The 21,708-nt window shown below is 53.3% G+C and overlaps 6 protein-coding genes across 6 annotated transcripts; 2 read left to right on the top strand and 4 right to left on the bottom strand.

The window, feature by feature from the left end:
• Nucleotides 1-913: 913 nt before the first annotated feature.
• On the bottom strand, nucleotides 914-3,136 carry Aspvir_003640 (uncharacterized protein; the record flags this gene model as incomplete). The annotated part of the gene is made up of 1 exon (XM_043266891.1): nucleotides 914-3,136. The coding sequence occupies one exon, from the start codon at nucleotides 3,134-3,136 to the stop codon at nucleotides 914-916; it is 2,223 nt and encodes a 740-aa protein (XP_043122826.1).
• A 267-nt stretch (nucleotides 3,137-3,403) lies between these two features.
• Nucleotides 3,404-4,756, top strand: Aspvir_003639 (uncharacterized protein; the record flags this gene model as incomplete). The annotated part of the gene is made up of 1 exon (XM_043266890.1): nucleotides 3,404-4,756. The coding sequence occupies one exon, from the start codon at nucleotides 3,404-3,406 to the stop codon at nucleotides 4,754-4,756; it is 1,353 nt and encodes a 450-aa protein (XP_043122825.1).
• A 217-nt stretch (nucleotides 4,757-4,973) lies between these two features.
• Nucleotides 4,974-12,735, bottom strand: Aspvir_003638 (type I iterative polyketide synthase; the record flags this gene model as incomplete). Its single annotated transcript, XM_043266889.1, has 4 exons — nucleotides 4,974-5,902; nucleotides 5,969-10,468; nucleotides 10,532-12,029; nucleotides 12,103-12,735. The coding sequence occupies 4 exons, from the start codon at nucleotides 12,733-12,735 to the stop codon at nucleotides 4,974-4,976; spliced, it is 7,560 nt and encodes a 2,519-aa protein (XP_043122824.1).
• Nucleotides 12,736-13,376: 641 nt separating this feature from the next.
• Aspvir_003637 (cytochrome P450) lies at nucleotides 13,377-14,858 on the bottom strand (the record flags this gene model as incomplete). The annotated part of the gene is made up of 3 exons (XM_043266888.1): nucleotides 13,377-14,359; nucleotides 14,412-14,802; nucleotides 14,850-14,858. The coding sequence occupies 3 exons, from the start codon at nucleotides 14,856-14,858 to the stop codon at nucleotides 13,377-13,379; spliced, it is 1,383 nt and encodes a 460-aa protein (XP_043122823.1).
• Nucleotides 14,859-16,207: 1,349 nt separating this feature from the next.
• Aspvir_003636 (carboxylesterase/lipase family protein) lies at nucleotides 16,208-17,824 on the top strand (the record flags this gene model as incomplete). The annotated part of the gene is made up of 1 exon (XM_043266887.1): nucleotides 16,208-17,824. One exon carries the CDS (start codon nucleotides 16,208-16,210, stop codon nucleotides 17,822-17,824), a length of 1,617 nt encoding a protein of 538 aa, XP_043122822.1.
• Nucleotides 17,825-18,242: 418 nt separating this feature from the next.
• Nucleotides 18,243-19,582, bottom strand: Aspvir_003635 (uncharacterized protein; the record flags this gene model as incomplete). The annotated part of the gene is made up of 2 exons (XM_043266886.1): nucleotides 18,243-18,462; nucleotides 18,513-19,582. 2 exons carry the CDS (start codon nucleotides 19,580-19,582, stop codon nucleotides 18,243-18,245), a joined length of 1,290 nt encoding a protein of 429 aa, XP_043122821.1.
• Between the last annotated feature and the right edge of the window lie 2,126 nt (nucleotides 19,583-21,708).

Genomic DNA, 21,708 nt, shown 5'->3' with positions numbered 1-21,708 from the left:
GAACTTTGATTCTTACCTATAGTGATTCAAATGGAATGTAATTTATTTTTCATTGCTAACCGTAGTGGCTTACTCTGTGCCTGGTTGCATGCTAGCGGCTATACAACCACTTGAACTTGGGTCTGAGTTCCTAGTAGGGTCTAGGAGATCGATCGTAAAGAACCAACTTTGAATAGACATCTAAAGGAGTAATGCGGGTGAAGAAAATAGGACAGTTTTCTATCAGGCTGAATCTAATATATCAAGACAAGTTGACTATAACTTCCATCAGTGCTTTGAATATTGTTAATAGACTACAAAGCTGTGCAGGGTATATACATATAAATATATATATTGTAGATCTGGGACATAGCCGCGAGTTAGATCTCCATACAATCAATGGGACTTTCTGAGAGCCCAGCACTTAGAAGGAATAGGATGATAGTAATCCCTGGAATTGGGGGAGAAAGAGAAGGAAACTAATCTAAACACTGTAAGTTAACAGATGTCCTCCAGGTAATAATTCAAATAAGGCCAATCTATCTGAGAAGCAAGGGCGGACTGGCAGGAGGAACGGGGCCTTGATAAAAGGTGATCCTACAGCTAGTTATCCTTTGAATGGCTGTAAAGGGTTACCAAGCCTAAGTAGACATAATGTGCAAGACGTAAACCTTATTATTTTGTATGAATGGCTTTCTATGGGCCCATGGCAAGCCGACCATGCCTCCTCAAATGGTACTGCATTACTTCAAAGTGAATCTTTGCATTGGACTTCATTTGAAGGATGGTAATGTTCGTGTAAATAGGTACTGGGGGCATGAGCATATTTGTTTTATTGACTTAGAATTGTTGAGGCAGTAAACTATCAAAGTGCCAAGCATGAAGAGGACCAGGTAACATATCGCGGGCAATATTGAAATCATTGACCCGCTATTTACTGCTCCAACTCGGCATCCACGCCGGGCATTCCTCTCATCAAGCTATCGAAAAACGCCATGTCGACACCCTGGAATGTCCAGTCATTAACGCCAGCCGTGATGGCAGGAAGTCCCACATGCGGTTGCAGAGTGATGTCGTCGTGGGTAGGGCTGGGGTCTTGCAGAATGGACTGCTCATGTAACTGCGCGTTTAGCCGTTCCGTTGCGGGCAGAGCCTCTTGAAAGGGGGAGGCTTGGGTAGTGCCGTGCAGATGGTTAAGCGGCTGTTCCTCCGCGGACGACGCAGGAGGGAAAGACGCTAACACATCGTTGGATACGGCAAGTGTTGGCTCTCTCTGTGAGAACTCGACCGGGGCCATCTGGTGGGGCCCGGGCAGCTCGCAAGAGATAGAATCCTGGCGCGCAATCTTGATGACGCCGAGGTACGGGATATGCAGGCGAAGCTCGTCACGTTTCTTGTCAATGCCCTCCTGCCCGTGGTCGTCATCTCCTGTTACACTTCTGGTGGTGTAACTGCGTCCCTCGGCTGCGTCCGCCTCGATGTCGAGTAGGCGTCGGATCAGTTCGGCACTCTTTCCGGTTATTACGTCCTTGTTCACGCTACTGATGACTTCCATTCGCTCCAGGGCTTGCTCTAGTATGGCGCGGTCGCTCAAGCGTTGGTGAGCGAGGATGTTGGTCGCTTCACGATGATGATGAGCGTCGAGATGAGCAAGCAGGAGAGTCATTGCTGCCAGAAGTGCAAAAAAGTCCACGGGTCGCGAGCAGGACGACGTGGGGTTAAAGGTGCGGTGCGCAATGAAGCGCGTCATTATCTCCCGGCTGGCATTGACGCAAGTGATCTTGGAGTACTCGTGCTCGGTCTGACCGCCTATTCCATGCATCATATACGGTAGATGGAGATGAATCAACAAGCCATAGTAGTAGACCTGGGCTGACAAGCGTACGGTTTCCAACAGGCTCTCCGGCGATCCGGGGGTAAGGTTGTGAAAATTCGCCGGCCGCCAAAAGCTTGTGGGCATGCTCCTGGACAGTCTCAATAGCTCCGAATCGATGGATTGGGTTGTCATGATTGCGCTTGTGGTGAATGCGCTTTCGTTGCGTTCCAAGATGCAGGATGCAATGACGGTGAGTTGTCGCTCGAATTTGCCGAGGGGTGGTTCATGCTGCAGAGCCGATATGGCTCCCATACTCTTGTCGGTTGTGCCCTGAGGGAGACCAAGCAGCAGGCTGAGATAACGGTCCATATACACGATGCGGAACCACATGAACTCGGGGTCCGCTTGCAGCTCTGGGTCGATGCGTTTCAGGGGAGGCATCGGGGAGCGGTGCAGGCCCATCAGCTGGGCCACTGTCATTGCCCTGCGATAGACAAGCCAAGCCCGTCGAAGATTCCCACAATTTACCTCAAAGACACCCTCTAGGATGATGCAAATTAGGCTCTCGACCGTTCCATGCATCTCCTCCTTTGTCGTTATCCATGTCGTTGCAGCCGTCTTCAAGCGAGACATGAGTACGCCTTGTGGTTCAGAAAGACCACAAACCTTTTCCCCACACGGACTCTGTAGAGTGATTGCAAACATGAGCATCCGTTTGGCCAGAATGACCGGATGGGTGTTGGGACTAGGCAGTTGAGGCATCGGGTGCGGCGCGGCAAGCGACTCGAGCGTCAGCTTACTATGCGGCTGGGTGTTGATGAAATCGGTATAAAGCGACGGTCTTGAGCTCTCCCTGAGCAGGATCTTGGCATCATCTTCAGCTGGAAAGGCCGCCCATAGGTGATGGAGGGCGGTTGTCTCAGTTTTGGCTCGACCTGATACAGGTTGCGAGTCAAGTGTTCGTGTAGCTCGAACTGATACGGGCGCTGAATCATCTGAGTGAGTCTTTGGTTGATCCGAGTGCCTGTCTTGCAATGGCTCTCCTTCACCAGCGTGTTTGCTAGCAACAAAGTCCTTGATGAAGTCTTCGACTTTTGCGATGCGTTCGCTGAGATGCCGGTTGCCTTTTCTTGCCGGAGACAAATCCTCGGGCATGTCCTGACTGACGCAGGGAGCACGCCGGTGCTGGCAGCCGATGCAAGCGACATCATCGGGGGATGAGAAGATGCACCGGATCTTCCGCCGCTTGCATTCCCAGCATGACCGCGTCCCCTTGCGCACCCTCCTGCGCTTAGCCGATGGTTCTTGGTGATGTAGTTTTGTCGTAACCGACTCTTCCATGACTTCTGCCCGACTAGAGTGCTCTCCTTGTTTCGTAGAGATGGTTTCGAGGATGTTGTCTGGATGTTGTCAGATTCTTAATTCCGCCGTGACGGACGAAGTGGATTTGTCAGCTCCATTGAATTAATTATATAGATAATATACGCCCTTTGTCCGTCACGGCGGAAAAAGCAATCGGTCCAACACACCCCCTACTTAAGTCTCTATTTCCTCCGAGAATACAGCCAGACAAGTCACCTTTTATCTCTCCTTACTGCAGTATCAACTATGGCTTCTCAACCACCCGTCCAAGACGTGCCCAGGCAAGACGTGCCCGGAGAAGAGAGGCCGCCAATGAATTCCGATAGCAATGACAGCACCAAAGAGGTCGATGAGAAACTGGCGCCGCCTCCAGCTGCCCCCAGCGGACCTCCTCCGCCTCCTAATGGTGGACTCATGGCATGGCTCCAGGTTGCCGCGGGCTTCGTTCTCTTCTTCAACACATGGGGCATGATCAACACGTTTGCCGTCTTCCAAACCTACTACGAGAGCGGCGAGCTCTTCCAGGCCTCCTCTTCCGAGATCTCCTGGATAGGCTCCATCCAATGCTTCCTCCTTCAGCTGACCGGGCTGATTGCCGGCCCCATCTACGACCGAGGCCACCTCCGCCTGCTCCTCCTCACCGGTAGCTTCCTGGTCGTCTTTGGTCTCATGATGCTCTCCCTCTGCAAGGAATACTGGCAGGCCCTGCTGGCGCAGGCCTTCTGCATCGGTATCGGCGGCGGCCTGCTCTTCACGCCTACCGTGTCGCTGCTCCCGACGTGGTTCAGCACGCACATGGGCCTCGCCGTCGGCATCGCCTCGTCCGGCTCCTCCCTCGGTGGCATCATCTACCCCATCGTGCTCTACCGGCTCCTCGGCCCGGTCGGCTTCCCCTGGGCTGTCCGCACCCTCGGCTTCATCGCCCTCGGCACCTTCGTCATCCCGCTGGCCGTCATGCGCGTTCGTATACGCGCTCCCAAGCCCCGCGCCGTCGTCGACTGGTCCGCCTTTACAGACGTCCCGTTCATGGTCTTCACGCTGAGTGTGGTGATCCTCTTCATCGGCAACGCAGTCCTCATCTTCTACATCTCCTTCTACCCCGAGAACCGCGGCTTCACCGACACCTCGCTGGCCTTCTACATGGTCGCCATTTTCAACGCCGGGTCCTTCTTTGGGCGTATCGCCCCCAACGCGCTGTCGGACCGCATAGGCGTCTTCAACACCATGGTGCCCATCACACTGCTCCTGGGCGTCACAGTGCTGTGTATGCTCGGCGTGCACAATGAGGCCGGGATGATCGTCGAGGCACTCGTCACTGGCTTCTTCAGCGGCGTCGTCGTCGCCCTGCCTCCTGTGTGCTTCCGTGTGCTCACAGCGAACAAGTCTATGATTGGAACGCGCATCGGCCAGGGCTTTGCGATTGGTGGACTGGGCCTGTTGATTGGTGGGCCAAGCGGTGGTGCCATACTCGGGAAAAACGAACCTCTGGATTGGACGGGTCTGTGGGTTTACGGTGGTGTCGCCGGGTGTGTCGCTGGCCTCATCCTTGTTGTGGTTCGAATCATGAAGGCTGGGGTCTCGCTGAAGGTCAAGGCTTGATTAAAAATATTTCGCTGACTGCTGATTTCTTGCTGAGTTATGTGGCCCGGTAGACATACCCTATCACTTGCAGACAATGCACATACAATGTTAATTAGGACAACAAAGAATAGATCAAATATCTACATTCCTCACTGAGATGACTTGATAATATGTTTCATGCACGCGAGCTCCATCGGACTATCTGCATACCACTCTCTATCCTAGAATAACATGGTTAAGAAACATATGAAGCAATAAAATCGTACGCCTTCAGAGTTGCCTTCCAACCGTCCGACTCGGGATCGCTGCTCAAGTCACAGATATGCGGAGCTCCCTCCAGAAGCACCAGCTCGGCCTGGAGCCCTCTCTTAACCATCGCCTGATACGTCCCCTCGCTCTGCTGCCAGGGAATCAGGTCATCGGCCGTGCCGTGGACGAAGAAGGTCGGTACAGTATAAGTGCCCTGACGGATGTGGGCATGCGGACTGGCGGCTCTGATGGTGTCGAGCGACGGCTGCGGCAGCGCGTTCCAGTCTTCGACGTCTGGGTGCTCGGCCGCGGCCTTCTTCCGGCTCGGCAACCCGTTCAGGATGACCGGTAGGGTCTGCGCCTTCCAGTTGATGTGCAGCACAATGCGGCAGCGGTCGTCGTCCATGCTGCGCGGATCCTTGATGGGCTCCTCCCATGCTGTCACCATTTCGTAGTTGGTAATGGGCGCTTCACGGACGCCGTCGAGGACATCGTACTGCTGGCCCTGGTATTCGGCGCCTATCGGCTGAATGGGGTTCTGCCACCATTCATCCTCGTAGTTGGTAGGCGCGTAGAAGGCGATGACAGCTGCCGGGGGAGGTAAACCGCGCTGCGGCGCCGTCCAGCCTAATGACATGGCGAGCTGTCCACCCGATGACCACCCGATCACAACCACTTGCTCCCCGTCGATCTGTAGCCCGGACCGTCGAAGACGAAGACTAGGCAGTTGGTTGCGAGCCCAGTCAAGAGCATCGCACACATCCACCATTGGTCCCTCCGCTAGGGGGACCTCGGGGCAAAGTCGGTAATCCAGGCTAACTGGCAAGAAGCCCTTCCTCAGCAAGAGCTGTGTCTGAGCGGGTCTGATGTCCTTTCTGCTGAATAACATGTGGCTGCCTCCGTGGATCATCAAAGCTGTATATCATATCGTAAGCATCAAAACCAAACATGAGAGGAAAAGACATAGAACTTATCGCGTACCGACTGGCATTTTCCTCTCAGGCAGCACTTCACTTTCAACGGGGTAATAGATGTCGGCGTGAACCTCAAGGTCTCCAATCCTCTTGTAAACAACTGTTTCCATCGCGGCCTTCACCCGCCTCTCGGGGGCTGTTGGTGAACCGGTTGGAAACGCAGCCACGACCCGGACCGTCTTAGACTCAGGCGTGCTGCCATCGCTCCATGACACCTCTTTGAAGCCCGCTGCCTTCATGCGGCGCTCCCAGTGCTTCTCGTTCACCAACGCATGTTCCCGACCATCCTCGAACAGCCACCAGCCTTCGAGCAGGCCGACCACGATATCGAGCCAGAACATGTTCTTCGTAATTTCAATCAGTGCCAGAGCTCCGTCGTCCCGTAGCATCTGTCGAGCATGCCGGAGGGACACTTCCAGGTTCCTCGTAGCGTGGATGCAGTTGGTGGCAATAATGCAGTGGAACGCGCCCTCGTACTCGGGCTTGGGGGGTTTCTCGACATCCAGGACATCAAACGACAAGCCCTCGGTGCCCTTGAACTGCCTCGCAGCGGCGTTGACTAGCGAAGCGCCAAGGTCGGTAAAGACGTACTCGAAGTCGATACCCTGGCTCTTGAGGTGGTTGATAATATACCGCGTCGTACCCCCTGTACCCGCGCCGATCTCGAGAATGCGGAACTTGCCCCCACCAGTGGCGTATTTGGTAAAGGCCTTGGTCAAGAAGTCGCCAAGGACGAGTGTGGGGGTCCGTAGCAGTGGAGAGAACTCGTACATCTCTTCCAGCGTCTTTTTGGTTTCTCGATCGCCGAAGACGACCTGGAGACCCTCTTTATCACCCCGCAGGCACGCAGCCATCTCGGAGCCGACGGTCCTCACCAACTTGTTCACGCTGGCATGCTGCGGGTACAGGTCAATGATCTCGTGGTAAATGGACTCGGCAGAGGTGGAGTCAACGGGGACGTCCGTTCGGATGAAGCCGTTGTTGTCCTTGGAGGAGATGACGAGCTCTCCGTCTTCGAGCATGCGGTAGAGCTGACGCACCAGCTTCGTGTGCTTCTTGAGAGCGTGGATTTGAGGCACGGCGTCGCCAGCTCGAAGCTTCCTCAAGTAACACCCCAAGTCGGCAAATGCTTCCACGACATAGGCCAGGACTAGTCGAGCCTGGTGGGGGTATGCCTTTTCCCAAAAGCCGACGGCCTGTGTAGTTTCGGCTAGTCGGTCGTAATTGAAGCGCGTCTCCTTGAAGGCGTCAAGGGCCGAGGTGATAGTAGGCCGTAGGTCCGCAGTCTTTGACTCCTCAATACTGCTCATTGATTCTGGCGTGGCTGTTCCGGATTTGGTGGGAGTATCATTACCCACAGAGTCCGTATTGGACGAGGATGGCGTATCAGTTAAGTGGCCATCTTCATCTCCTCCGCTAACACCCAACTTATCATCAACGTAGGTGACGAGCTCTCGGATGTTGGGGAAGAACAGGAAACTTGACAGGTCAATGGTGAGACCCAAGGCTGACCGAATGTCATTGAGCACCTCGGTAGCCATCAGAGAATCTACTCCATGGTCGGCCAACGACGAATCGTCTGTGAGTTCTTCGATCGGTACATCGGTAACATTGGACAAGATCTGCAGGAGTTCCCGGCGCTTGCTGGCAGATTGCCTTGCCGGAGTGGCTGCAGCTGGCTGTTCAATGTAAGAGGCAGCAGGAGCAGCTTCCACCAGCTTCTCCTCCCTTGCTGGCTGTACTTTGCTGTTCGCGGCAGACTTGTTGACGCTCTTCAGCATTCGGGCTAGCAAGGCCTGGGACATCTTGGAGAAACGGAAGCCGAATGCCGCCATGACCATCTTCTTGGTTCTGGCATCGAAGACATATGCGTCCGACGAGGCGTCCGTCTCCCCACCCTCGCTCATGGTCGAATACACCAGCCATTCTCCTGCATCCGGATCGAAGCCCCCGCCAATTTCGATGTGCTCAATCTTCATGCAGACCAGTACGTCTTCCATGCTTGGGTTGTTGAAGTAGTTTACCAGGAACCCGGCGAACTGCATGAAACTGTCCGTCATAGGGGTGTCACATAGCCGCTGATCGGGTGCATCTTCTCGAGCAGGGGTGATCCTAACCTTTCCAGCGGCTTCCATGCGCACACACGCTACCTGTTTGATACCGCGGAATGCCTCGCCGTAGAAAACGACGGTATTGAAGGCGCGGTAGATGTGGTTGCCCTGCATCTTTTCGGCGTCGGGGTGGTTCATCACCTCTTCGAATCGGCGATGGCCTGTGAGAGTCTCGAAGCGCTCAAATTCCCGTGCAGCCTGCACGTCATCGCGCTTCTTAAGGCATACCCGACCCGTGGAATGTTCGAAGGGCTCCGCCTTTTGGACTTCCATGTCCTGCGTTGTGATGGAGAATGACCACGAAGGACGACTGTCGGCCAGTTTCTTCAAGACGAGCCTAATCCTCTTGGTAGTGCTTTGGCCAATTGGAGACTTCATAAGCAGATCATCCACTGTAGGGACATATGTCGTCGCCTGGGTGTCATTCTCCAGGAACAGGGCTGCGCGGGCCGCCAGCTCAAAGTAGAGGGATGCCGGAGCAAGACACTGTCCGGCCATGACGTGTCCGCCCAACATTTGCTGGAAGCGATCGGCTTGCGGGTCAATCTGGAAGACTGCTTCATTCTTGGACGCATCCTTGAAATTGAGGAAAGTGAGCAGCTCATGGGTTTCATTCGCGTCTGTTGCGGGCTCCAACGCGGCATGGTCTACCGTGGGATTTCTGCTTGTGAATCCAAGCCAGTGGCGTGTCTTCTCGAATTGGATCGGGGGCAGGCTGAGGTACTCGTAGTCCAGTTTCTGAGTCCGGTGGAATGGCCAGAATTGTGTCGCATACCCGCTCTTCCAGAGATTGGCCGTGATATCTGTGAGAGAGTCTTGCGCATTCGCCGATGTGAGCTGGGGAGAATAAAATGTATGCCCCTTTGAATCGGGCACAGAGATTTTGGCGAGCTGCATGACTGAGGATCCACGACCGGCCTCGATCCAAGTGCATTGTGAGAACTTGGCGGTAAGCCTTTCGATCGCTCTTTGGAAGAACACGGGCCGTCTTGTGTGCTCTGAAACGAGCTGGAAGTCCGGTTCGGCATTGGTTTCGAGCTCATCCGTAGTCTCGAGATGTATCTCTGGACGTCTCCAATCCAATTGTACGGCTATCGAGTCGAGATGGGACAGCATCGGCTCGGTGAACTGCGAGTGGAACCCATGGGTGACATTGAGCCTCTTGTTGCGCACTGAATCCCGAAGACGTGGCGTGTTCGCAACATGCTGCTGCAAGAAGTCGATAGCCTCGGAAGAGCCCACGACAACATGGCTCTCGGGGCCGTTGTAACAGGCAATCTCAGCGTAGAGGCCTTTGCGCTCAGACTTCACGGCCCGAAGGATCTCCTCCACCGTTGTGCGGTTGGCTTGCAGGAACAGCATGGAACCCGGCTCAGGGCCCCAGTATTTCTGCATCAAAGCAGCCCTGCCTGCAACCAATTTCAAGGCGTCCGGGAGTGTAAGCACGCCCGAGACACATAATGCTGTGAGCTGACCAAAGCTGTGGCCAACGACTGCGCTGACCTTGAGCCCGGAGTCTATCCAGGTTTTGGCGGAGGCATACTGGACGGCGAAGAGGGCCGAGTGAAGAGTCACCAGGTTCTCCACCGGCTTTGACTCAAAGATAGAGGGGTAGAAGCTCTCCAGCCCAGCGGAGATTAGGAGATCGTTGACAGCGTCAAGGTGTTCACGGAACGCCTTCGAGGACCGGTATACGTCTTCTGAAAGGCCGATGAAGTTGCTTTCCTGACCCCCAAACACGAGCACTACAGGTTTGCACTCTTGGGATTGGGAGATTATTTCTCCCGAGCCAGCTGCCGTTGCTTCAAGCTTGGCCTCGAGATCCCGAACGCTGCTCACGGTTGTTGCAAGAACATGAGGCAGTGAGTGGTTGCCCCTATCTGCAAGATTGAAAGTTAATGATGCAAGGAAATTTGAGCGAGCTTCTGGCTTGTTGTCTTTCAACCAGCTGAGCAGCTTTTTGCTGTACTGGGAAAGACTGTTGAGAGACCCAGCCGAGATGAAGAGCGGATACTTGGAAAGCTGCACGGGTGCTGGCTGGGAGTTGAGAGATGGTCCCTGGCGAAGCATCACGGCCGAATTACTGCCGGCTGCACCGTAGCTATTGACACAAGCCAAAAGAAAGGGAGCCTGCCAGGGCATGATACCTCGAGGAATGGCCATCTTGTGCTGGTCGAACGCGGGGAGCTTAGGATTCAGAGATTCGTGACTCGCTTGGGCCGTTATTTTTCGGTGTCTCATCATCAGCAGAACTTTTATGAGACCAGCCACTCCGGCAGTAGCCTCGGTGTGGCCGATGTTACCCTTGATCGAGCCGAAATGAAGAACAGAGTCTCGTTGAGGCCCACCGAAAGCGTCTCGAATACTGCGGACCTCGATTGGATCGCCAACACCAGCTATATGGAACGGTCAGTCATTTGGACCAAGAGGGAAAGAGAAAGAATTGTCAATGCACTCACTTCCGGTCCCGTGGGCTTCAACGTATGATACAGCCTCAGGCTGCACGCCACCGAGCTTCATTACCTTTTGGTAAAGCTCGATTTGGGAGCCCGAGTATGGGGCCGTAATATTGCCGACGTTGTGGTTCTGGTTGGCAGCAGACCCGACAATGACGCCGTGGATGTTGTCGTTATCTTTAATAGCATCCGATAGCGGCTTGAGAACGACCACGGCTACGCCTTCGCCGCGGCAGTAGCCATCGGCGTCCGCGTCAAAAGGCTTGCATTGCCCTGACGGGCTGAGGAAGCCAGCAGCGGCGAGGTTTTGATAGTCAAACGGACTCGAAATCACGTTGGTGCCGCCAGCAACGGCGCGGGAGCATTCGCCAGACCAGATGGCTCGACAGGCCGTGTTGATGGCAACAAGAGACGAGGAGCAGGCGGTATCGATAGTCAACGATGGACCTGTCCACCCGAAGTAGTGGCTCATGCAGCCGCTGAGGTAACATCGTGAAGTTCCGACTGTGGCGTACGCAGTGGCGGGATGACACGAGAGGTTGTCGTAATAGTTGTTCATGACGGCACCGATATAGCAGCCATAATCGAGTGGTTCTGAGGTGTTGCAGGCGCCGAAATAGCCCGCCGACTCCAATGCCTCGTAGATAACTTCCAGCAGGATCCTCTGTTGCGGATCCCAGGCAAGAGCTTCGCGAGATGATTTTTTGAAGAATTTGTGATCGAAGGCCTCTCGATCCTTCAGAAAGTTACCCCACCACTTTGTGTTTTCGTAGTCTCCAGTTTGGGGCAGTCCAAGACGCTCAACGGGAGCAGGCTCGACCGTTGTCTTGCCCTCCATGATCAGATCCCAGAGCTCATCGACCGAGTCAGCACCTGGGAACCTGCCGGCCATACCGACGACAGCAATGGAATGCGCCGGGTATTGGGACAGGTCATAGGAGTTGTGAATATCCTTGACCCGCTTGATACCATTAATATGACCGTTGACATGGCCATTGACGTGGCCGTCATCGAGGACTTTCTCGCCCTTTGGCTTGGACTCTTCAAGGTTGCCCAAGGCAAGTATCCGGAGGTCTGAATTCTGTGCAATGGACGCCGGAATGGAACTGCCAAATCCGGCAAATGCGATTGTCTGGGTTGACTTGGGTAGCTGTTGGATGGAAGCCCTCAGCGTTGCGTACCAGTCCGCGACGTTCACCAGGGTATTCTCCAGGGCAAGCCGAGTCAAGGAGCCCCCGGAAATAATGTCACCATCAGCAGTATTGCGGACTGGAACCTGCAGCTCCTCCGCGTCTGGAAACTGTAACCCCTTCGAGGACGCCGCCAGTTTCGTAAGCTTATCTGCTGCATGAGAGTGGTCGTGGGTGTGAAAACGACCATAGACATGAACATCCTTAGTACGCAGGTTGTTCTCGCGAGCTTTGTCAATGAGGCCCTCGCGATCGTCAGCCCTAATGGTGACAGTTACACTCGCCTCGTCGTTGATACTGGAAATGTAGGCCTAGTGGAAGAAGTGGTAAGCCCCCATCCCAAGTGTGCTTTTTACCGGAGGAAAGAATAATAGTGCTACTCACGTTAGGAATTGACCTAATAAACTTGGCGGCCTTTTCAGCGTCTTCTTCCCTCCACCTGATAGCCACAGCCACGTATTCTGTGGCCGCCGAGGAATATAGGCCATCTAGGTCAACGTAGGCCCCAACGCACACGGCAAGACGAAGGGCAGTAGCTGCGGAAGGACCAATGTCGGCTTCGCTCCTTGAGCTGGCCACAGCAACGGCGCTGAGAAAGCCAACGCAGAAGCCCTGGATTCCTCCAACCTTGACGCTGTTCAGGACCTTGCGATGCGCGTCTTTGCCGAGTTGGCCAAGGTAGCGGCTGTACTGGATGATTTGCAGTAGGACAGTGACAGTGAGACCATAATGGTTAGGTGCGTTGCTTTGATGGTTAGGGAAGGGCCCGCCGTCCCTGACCCATTGCTTCAGATCAGCAAGATATTTGCCCCCGGGGACCTGGCGCAGACTCGGATCGAAGTCGATCAAGCCTTGCCAGAACTGAGGCAATTCATCGACTGCTGCCTTGAGAGCAGATAGCTGAGGGCTACTAATCAGCTCCTGGCGCAAGGTTTGAAGGACTTGGTCCGATGGAAATTCTGTCTGTGGCCCGAAGACCAAGAGCGAGGGAAGACTATCGGCGGCCAAGGATAACATTGAGGAGACTGATAAGTAAAAATGGAGTATGAGATTGGGAAAACGGTCGAGAAGAAATGTTCGGTGACAGGAACGTCAAATATATATGCTCATAAAGTCTGACACACGTGGGTAGGGGGCCTGGTCTTAGAGTAGCCTTCTATCGCTTCAATCCACTCGATACCCCACCCCGAAGATCGTGATAAGCCTATACACAGCGCACGCAGACAATAACATCAGCCGTTGTGGAGTAGACAGTAGACACGAGGGAGGTGGATTGCTTCATCGTATCTAATTCGACGACATTCTACCTTGGCCGCCATTTCTAGGTACGAATATCGGGGACTATCACGGGCTGGTTTGAACGGATTTAATATATGACTCGTATAGTACTTTGAACAGGACGCCCACAATGGAGGAGCCAACGAGGAAGAGGATCATTACGACACCGGACTACAGTAGACCAGGGACTCTTGGTATACAGGGAAAGAGGGGTGCATTCGTCTAGTCCTGCAGCCATGTGGAAGCAGGGGTAGCATAATCTTGTTCAAATTGTGCTGACGATTAATACAGTAGAGGATTTGTAATCGTCCTACAATCATGGCGACAATTCAAATGGAAGCAGGACTGTCTAGACGTCATATTAGGCAATCACAGACTAGTTACATGCTAGTGAGTTTGAACTCGACACCCTGGGGCTTATTATACGCCGCCACGAAAAAGTCCCCGTTCATCTGGACGTCGTAGGGGCTCGTGTTATACAGACTGAGCACCCCAATCTCGTCCCCAATCTTCGCGTCTGGACTGGCCCACAATCTCCAGAGATGGGCCAGCACCAGACGTAAGATCCCATACGCCTGGTTCATCCCCAGGCAGATGCGGCTGCCCTTGCCGAAGCCGACCTGGTATTTTTCCAGTTTTTTGCCCTCATCGCCCAGCCAGCGGTCCGGGTCGAACTTTTTACTGTTGGGGAAATTGCGCTCGTTGTGGTGTAGCAGCACGCTGGTCATGCCGACAGAGGTCTTTGGGGGGATCACCCAGCGCTTACCGGTCGTCTTATCCTCGTAAACCAGGGACTGGTCAGGGTCATAGCGGAAGTGGGGTGTTGAATTCCCATAGATCAACCGAACGCTTTCTTTGATAACCGCCGTCAAGTATGGAAGGCTCTCCAGCGTTGTAAGCGGGACTTTGCCGGCGTCGTCCACCGAGGGCATCACGCTGTGCAGTTCTTCCTTGAGTTTCCTCAGCACCTCAGGATTATCCACCATCCAGTAGATCAAGTGTTCCAGTGTCGATGCCATGGTGAGTGTACCGGCCATGAGTAACATCTGGGCGTCCTGGGCCACCCGTCCCACCGACCTCTCCTCCGGTGGCAGCTTGGGAGACTCGAGAACGGCTCGAAAGATTGCCCCAGTCTCGCTTGCCGCCATTTTGTCTTTCGATTCAGACGCAAGCCGTTCGACATGCTTCCGGGTCATCTTCTTCTGACGCATGTACGAGCCAAGTGCGGGATTCAGGCGACTGGCAAGTGATTCCGGAAGTGGCATCATCACGGTGTTTAACCATGGCATACGTTTCAAGAGGTGGAAGGACTGTGCGCCTGCCAAAGAAGCATCGCGGTCCGATGAATCAAAGCTCGGAGTCTCTGAGAACAACCGGCGTTAACTTGTATTATCCGTCTAGACCGGGTTGCTTACCAAGTTTGTAGGCGCATCGCCCAAAAGCGAGCTTCTGCACTATGTCTTCATTGACCGAATTGTCAGTTCGCTTTTCAGACGTTATTTCTCGAGTTCGCTCACCATTGCTAAACGCTGCGAACATACAGTTCGCGTTCACTGGCTCGTCCGTATCCTTGAAGCCGGACATTCTTTTGAACATGACATCCAGCCTCTCCTGGACGTCTGGCTGCATCTTCCTCACGTATTGAGTGCTGAAAAAGGGTAAGAGAGCGGTGCGGCGCATCCGGTGGATATCATGGTCAATCGTGGAAAACAGCGAATCGTCTAGTCCGAAGAACTTGGTTAGACTAGGTGACTTGTTCGCCCGTCTTCCACTTGTAGTACTGGGGTAAAGGATATCATAAAAGTCCTGTCCAAGTAATCAGAGAATAGGAAACGATGCGCTGGGAAAAGTACCTTGGACATACTGGATCCCCAACATGCAGATCAGAAGGCGAAATTCGAACGATTGGTCCGTACTTGTCGTGCAGCTCCTGGATTTTGTAGATGTACTTTCCTCCAAGCCAATTGTTGTAATATGCTTCGTACCTGGTCGGAATCAGCTTTGGTTACACATACTTCTGCAATCAACTCCAGAAGTCCTTACAGGCTTGTGAGTGCTGCCAGTTTCGGCCCCGGGAAGTGAGCTATAGGGCTCAAATACAGTCTCCAAATGGCGCCGTAAACCGTATAGGCTATGACGGCCGCGAGGCCAGTCCAGAGGTAATCCATAAAGAATGGGATATAGTGATGGAGAGAAGTACGATGAGGGTATACTGTGCCAAGAGGAGTGAACCTGAGTCTCTGCCACAATGGAATCTTCACTCAGGTCTCGTCTATCAATTGAACGATATCTAGATTCTACCACTGGCCGCAGGCTGCGACTTTTATATGGAATTGCAGAGTGCAGACACTCGACTACTCTCCACTGCTGTCCTTATGCTGTCGTAAGTTCGTAACTCCTGCCTTGTCATCCAATCTGTGACCCGCGAGTCGAAGTCTCTCAATGCCTTTCTATACCATAACCACCGAGTACGGAACGAGATACACCAAGGCGGTTGAGCATAGTGCTGACTGTTGAGGCTGGCCGAAGTCTAAATCCGAGTCAGCTTAACTTAGCGATGCGGCTGGCGGTTCTTTGCCGGAGCTAGCGGCCACCACAACAAGTAATTTACGCAGCCACATTATCACATATAGCCCCATCGTTTCTCCGCCGAGGGAGCGTGAATTCGCAGCCATCATGGAGCAGGAGAGCCAGGAACTAGAAGGCATGGAAAATTGGATATGGGGCAATCTAGTTGAGAGTTGGCTCCAACTCTGGAACCTTTACTGGGATTGGTTGAACGAGTATGCAGCGTTGCAACACTGCCAATATCTCTTTACAATATCTCCGCCGTGACGGGCAGATCAAACGTCAAAGTGTCTTGCGTATGGGGTGTAGCATGCATTTGTCATCACGTTCGCCGGCCCAAAGCGTGCCATCCCGCGTCAGATGCAATAACAGTAGGTAGCAACCGGATACGAACATATGGGTTGTATTCAGGGTTAGTATATCATCTGCGCGCCACAGGAAACGAAGGCTCCTCTCTCCTTCTCTGGCTTGAACCTTGAGTGCTTCGCAATAGTTGTAACGGATGATACGACCCCTGCATGCCAGTGCTGCCATCCTGTAAAGCCACGGACATATAAACAAGGCATCATTCTTTCTACTTCTATCTCCGACCCCTTCCCCGACCCGTGTTAATAAAGAGCGTTACCTAATCCGTACAAGAGTGATGTCCGACTCCCAGGATCACAAGCACACGCAATGTGCTCCAATCACGGTTGAGTCCGGGTTATTATCCGGACTCCATTTCCCAAACAACACAAGAGCTTTCCTGGGAATTCCTTACGCAGCACCTCCGGTAGGGGACCTGCGGTGGCGACCACCACAACGCCCCCTACCATGGACAGGCGTGCGGTCAGCTGTTCGATTCGGACCCTGCAGTATCCAGTTCCCGCCGCCGGCCACCTCCTTGTACTTCGGCGGGGAAACCGAGTTCAGCGAGGACTGTCTGTACCTGAACGTGTACACCGGCCCTGAAGGCGCTGAGAACAGGCCCGTTCTTGTCTGGTTCCATTTTGGCGCCTTTCAGTTCGGGTCTGCCTCCAACCCCATGTACGATGGGACAAAGCTCGCTGCCGAAGGGATCACGGTTGTCACTGTGAATTACCGTCTAGGCCGATTCGGATTTCTCGCCCATCCCCAGCTGAGCGCCGAGTCAGGTTACCAGGGATCGGGGAATTACGGAATCCTGGACCAGATCGCGGCGCTTGAGTGGGTACAACGGAATATCAGGCGATTCGGGGGAGACCCCGGGAATGTGACCATAGGAGGAGCTTCGGCTGGGGGTGGCAGCGTCCACATCCTTCGCTCCTCCCCGCTGGCCAAGAAGCTGTTTTCCAAGGCCATTTGCGAGAGCGGGCCGGGCGTGGCACCGACGATTGATGGCCATGGTCACATTGCCACTTTCACGACTCTGGCTGCAGCAGAGGAGGCGGGGGCCGAGCTGCTAGATCTCCTCGGGGTCGCATCCATCGCTGAACTACGCACCCTGCCTGCCCAGAAACTTATGATGGCACACTTGCCTCGTACTCAGGGGCCTTGGAAAGCCGATCTGTGGCCGGGTTCCACCAGTCTGAGTGTGTTTGACACATCGAATCCTGTCATCGACGGCCATGTCCTTCCTGAATCGCCCCTGACGGCATTCCTATCGTGCAAGGCAGTTGACGTGCCGATGCTGGCCGGCAACGTCGGCAACGAAGCATCTGGGATGCCGCATCTTGATACACTGGCAAATTACCATGCTTTTGTGAATGAAACTTTCGGAGACCACGCGGAAGAAGTGCTCCGTCTGTATCCGGCGAACACTGACTCGGAAGTTCGGACTGCAACATCGCAGCTCCTTGCTGACCAAGTCTTTGTCTGGCCAACGTGGACTTCCGCACGACTGCAAGCCGGGAAGTTGAAGTCGTCCGTGTGGTACTACCGATTTCTGCGTGCGCCACCCATTCCCCCGGACTCGGACGTGATTGAGAAACGGTTTGCGGGCTCCTTTCACGGGGCGGGTGTCCCATACGCGTTTGGCACCCTTGATTCATGGCAGTGGGACTGGACCAACGCTGACAGGGGGCTGTCGAGGAATATGTTGGATGCTTGGGTACGATTTATGCGAACCGGGAGTCCGGATGATGCCCAGGAGCACGGAGATAATTGGCCTGCTTTCAGCCCAGGTTGTGATCTGATTAAGATTTGGGATGTTGAGCCACGGTTGGAGACTCCGGGATCACAATTCGTGGAGGTGATGAAGTTTTGGGATGGGTACTATGGCGTCAACGAGTTCACTACATAAGAGGAGCGGGACGATTTATAATGCATATAGTTCAACACGATAGGGCCCTTGCAAGGCAAGAGTCGGGGCCGTGCCGTGTAGATGTATCCGTCAGAATAGGTGATGCCTGACGTCAGGACTTAAGGATATGTTGTCAGTTGGCAATGGTAATAAAAAATGAAGTCTGAACCGTCTGACAAAGTCTACTTGACACGTACTCCAGACCAAAACCGGACGTCATTACTCAGCAAAGGTGGTATTGCCGAGACAGGAGATGGAGGCATTATCACTCCATGTTTGGATCCTTCGTGATGTCGCGCCATGCTCGAGTGTCCCAACGAATGGAACACAAAGTAAAGTAGAATAAATGTACTACCAGTCAAATCCAGCCATATCTCTTCCCTCTATTCTTTCTAGTCCCAGTCTAACATCGCTGCCTCTAATTTCCTAGAGCGGAAATATTCAGGAAATCGTCCCAGTCCGCTGCTCCAAAACGGCCGTAACCGTATGAATTGATTAATGGAGCATTTTGGCCTTGTGGAAAGAAGTGCGCTTCCAAAAGCTCATTGGCTTGTTGTAAAATATCTGCGAACAGGTGTTTGCGGGAGTCGATCAGATCTAAGGCAGAAGCTATGTCCTTGTCAGAGGCAACACGCAAGCTGTTCACACGTTAAGCCATGTCTACTATCCGGGTTCAGTGAAGACTCACTCCTCGTCTGACAGACTAGAGGGCAGTAGCAGCAGTATCCCGTAACCAAAGCGCTGAATGATCTGTGCCCACTTCTTGCCACTCTTCCTCCACATTTGTATTTTGGCTGTCCTTCTCTTTGCATCGTCGCCATTGTCCAGCGGACGAGCCGACGGCATTCCCACATGGTTTCCGCCACGAGAGAAGATCAGATCGGCAAAACGATGCTGCACGACCGACTTATGCCCACCTTTCGGCAGGATCGAGCCGCCTCGCACCCGTCGATCGTCACACCACGAGAGAAACAAGTCCGGTTGATCCTGGGCCAGCTTGTACGCGTTGTAGAAGTGGGCAAGTGCGATTCTCTTCTTGATCCGCGAGTTTTGCTCCCCGAAAATGCTGCTTTCAATTGCCCAGCCCAGGTGTAGAACCACCCGCAGGAAATGCGACACGTCGGTGACCTGCGTCAAATCTGAGAACTGGTAGATAGTTGGCAGGGCATCCTGGCATTCTGCTGCTTTCAGTTGCGCCGCAAATTCGGCCACTTGTGTCCCGGTTTCCTGGTTGCCAATCTGCAGCAGCTTCTTGGCCAGCTTGGAATCGACTTCAAGCCCACCAAACGAAGGACTCCTGCGTCCATACCCCTGGGACTGCTGCTGCAGGCCGCTACGTCTTCCAGGCCCTGTAGACTGTGAGACACGTCGTTTCTTGGCACCACTACGCTCGCGGTCCATATCCGGTGCCGATGCAGATGGGCCGAGTGCAACCGCCGTAGTATCACGGGTGATTGCGCTTTCTAGAGATGTGAGTTTATCGATGAGCATACGGTTTTGCTCTTTTATCTGGTCCAGCCGTGGCGGCGTGTGGGCGGACAGTTTGGCAGCTACCTGGTCTACACCCTTGTGGAGGACTGTGTATATGTGTTCGATGTCGTCCGAGCCATTATTAGCATAGATAGGAGCTGCGCTAGTCGCTGCAGGTGATTCGAGAAACGTCACCCCACACCACTGGTCAAAGGCGCGGTGGATATCCTCGTCGTGGTAGCTGAATGGCGGATCGTTAAGGAAGTTATTGAACTCAATATCAGCCATATTCATCAAACAATAAGCTAAAACAAGTATTTGGTTTCTGTGCAGCTGAAAGTGTCAGCTTAGGGGCAAAGAAAGTAAGCCTGTGTCTGACGAGGCAGAAACGGCGTTTATTAATGGCAGCCAGATGACACTCTTCCTAGGCTCGTGTTGGACCGAAGCTACACCAGGCCAGCCGATTTCGTATCAGTCGGCGTGCACCAATAAGATATCGGAAGTAGTTTATAGTAGCTGGCTGGGTTGCATTACTGGCTGCGGTACGCCGTATAGTGGGCAAACTCAGAAGTACTCACGGCCAGCCAATGGCACCAGTGGCCTGCTTAATTAGGGTAATAAGAGTCATGCAAAGTCTCACATTATCCCTGTATACAATAACATACTCCACCTCCACGTACTTTTGAGTAGGACAATGACAGGAAGCTATAAACCCCCGTTTATGCGGATACAGCAAGTCTGTCCATCTGAGATTAGCACCTCGCTCCAAAGCAGGAAATGGTTAGGTCAAGCCTATCCAGTAGTCCGCGGCACGGACCGGCGGGGATGAAAAATGGCTACTTCTGGGGCCAAATTATAGTCCGCCGAACCAACAATAAGGTCCGTCTTAGCAGCACGGGCGTACATGAGTTTACTATGACGTCTGTGGTAGAGGTGCTGGAATTCACAAGGGCGGGCTAACCTCTATTGTAGGATAAGTTTGCGGTTTGCTTTTATTTATAAAGGATTGCTCTTAGAAGCTTGACTGACTGCGGCTCTCCCCCTCTGTCTACCCACTTTAACTTGGCCTTCTTGTGGCACGAGGAGGTGGAGCTCGCGGCTCGAGAAGTCCCTGCGCCTGTTAGGTGGTACAGCATAGAAGCTGCCTACTTACTATGTGTAACCTTTCTATATCATCAAGATCGGCTCTCCAGTATTGTCCCGTATAAAAAAGCACGGATGGTGGAATTCCGTCAGCCGATGGCGTAAGTAGCCAGACAGGGATTTTCCGAGGCCCCTGTCTCATGCTCTAGCTAATCATCAACAAGCGAGCTTCTCACCTGCGAGGGACGTTTCTTCGTCTATATATCGAGCCAATAGGGAATCCGCAACTGGTTAGCTGACCTTCCCCTGGCCATGTGTCCTCCAACCGCGAGTCCAAATGGGCTTCACGAGGAGGCGCAATTTGCCTAAAATCTACCACGTCGACCGGACTTCCGGTGTCAGGCGCATTAGCCTTCCTCGTGTCTTAACTGCAATTTCTCGTCTGCCACTGAGCGCAAGGCGCGGGTGGAGTCCGAAAATAAATAAAGTCGCTATACGTATTCTGCACTCGTATCTGCACGTCATCCCTGTCAGATTAATCAAAGCCACCATGATAGACGGATGGCTTCAGTGGTGGTCAGCAAAGTTTGCAAGGTAAAAGGATCAATTTGCATTGAAGATCACTCTTGGCTGTCGTATTTCTCTGAAGAGGGACTGAGACACGAGGAAAATTGTGTTGTAGGGCAGTCAAGTTCTTCGCAAGTAGTCACTGAATTGACACATGAGAGTATTTCTTTTATGACTATTGTTTATCCCTGCTGTGTTTACCCCGCTGCTATCATCTCCAACTAGCTAGATATGGATGTCTAGACACCTTTGGTTGAGTGGTTTGATAGAAGACAGCTATTATGACTATGGGGGGGATGAGGAATCAAAGATCGGTAAACACGAGGACCCTCGGCATTGGATAGGACGTACGTTGTAAGACTGATATTGGATCAGCAACCTGCAGAAAGCTAGCTTTAGTGATACCGAGCATACGAATTACAGCAGCTCCCGGCGCAGGGAATCTGATCCTGAATGGCAACAACCGACATCGATGGCATGTTCTCGGCCATTCCAAGCACCTAGCACGACATCGTCTTGCAGCGACTGCTGCCTGCTCTGTGCGTGCAGCAGCCAATCCGCTGGATTATTATCTTTCGAGATAACGAAACGTGGGCTTACCTTCCTCGAATGGCGACCAGGGATGCGGATTTCGTCCATTTCGGCACATCTCCACTAGACCCCATGTATGGAGGAGTGTTCTTACCAGGTAGGTTGTGGACGAGGGGCTGGGTGATAAGGATATCTCCAATAATGTCACAAACGCCCTACATTGACTCCAACTC

The sequence above is a fragment of the Aspergillus viridinutans genome, assembly GCF_018404265.1.
Source record: "Aspergillus viridinutans IFM 47045 DNA, scaffold_2, whole genome shotgun sequence".
Lineage (NCBI taxonomy): Eukaryota > Fungi > Ascomycota > Eurotiomycetes > Eurotiales > Aspergillaceae > Aspergillus > Aspergillus viridinutans.
This window is presented reverse-complemented; position numbering and strand designations above follow the sequence as displayed.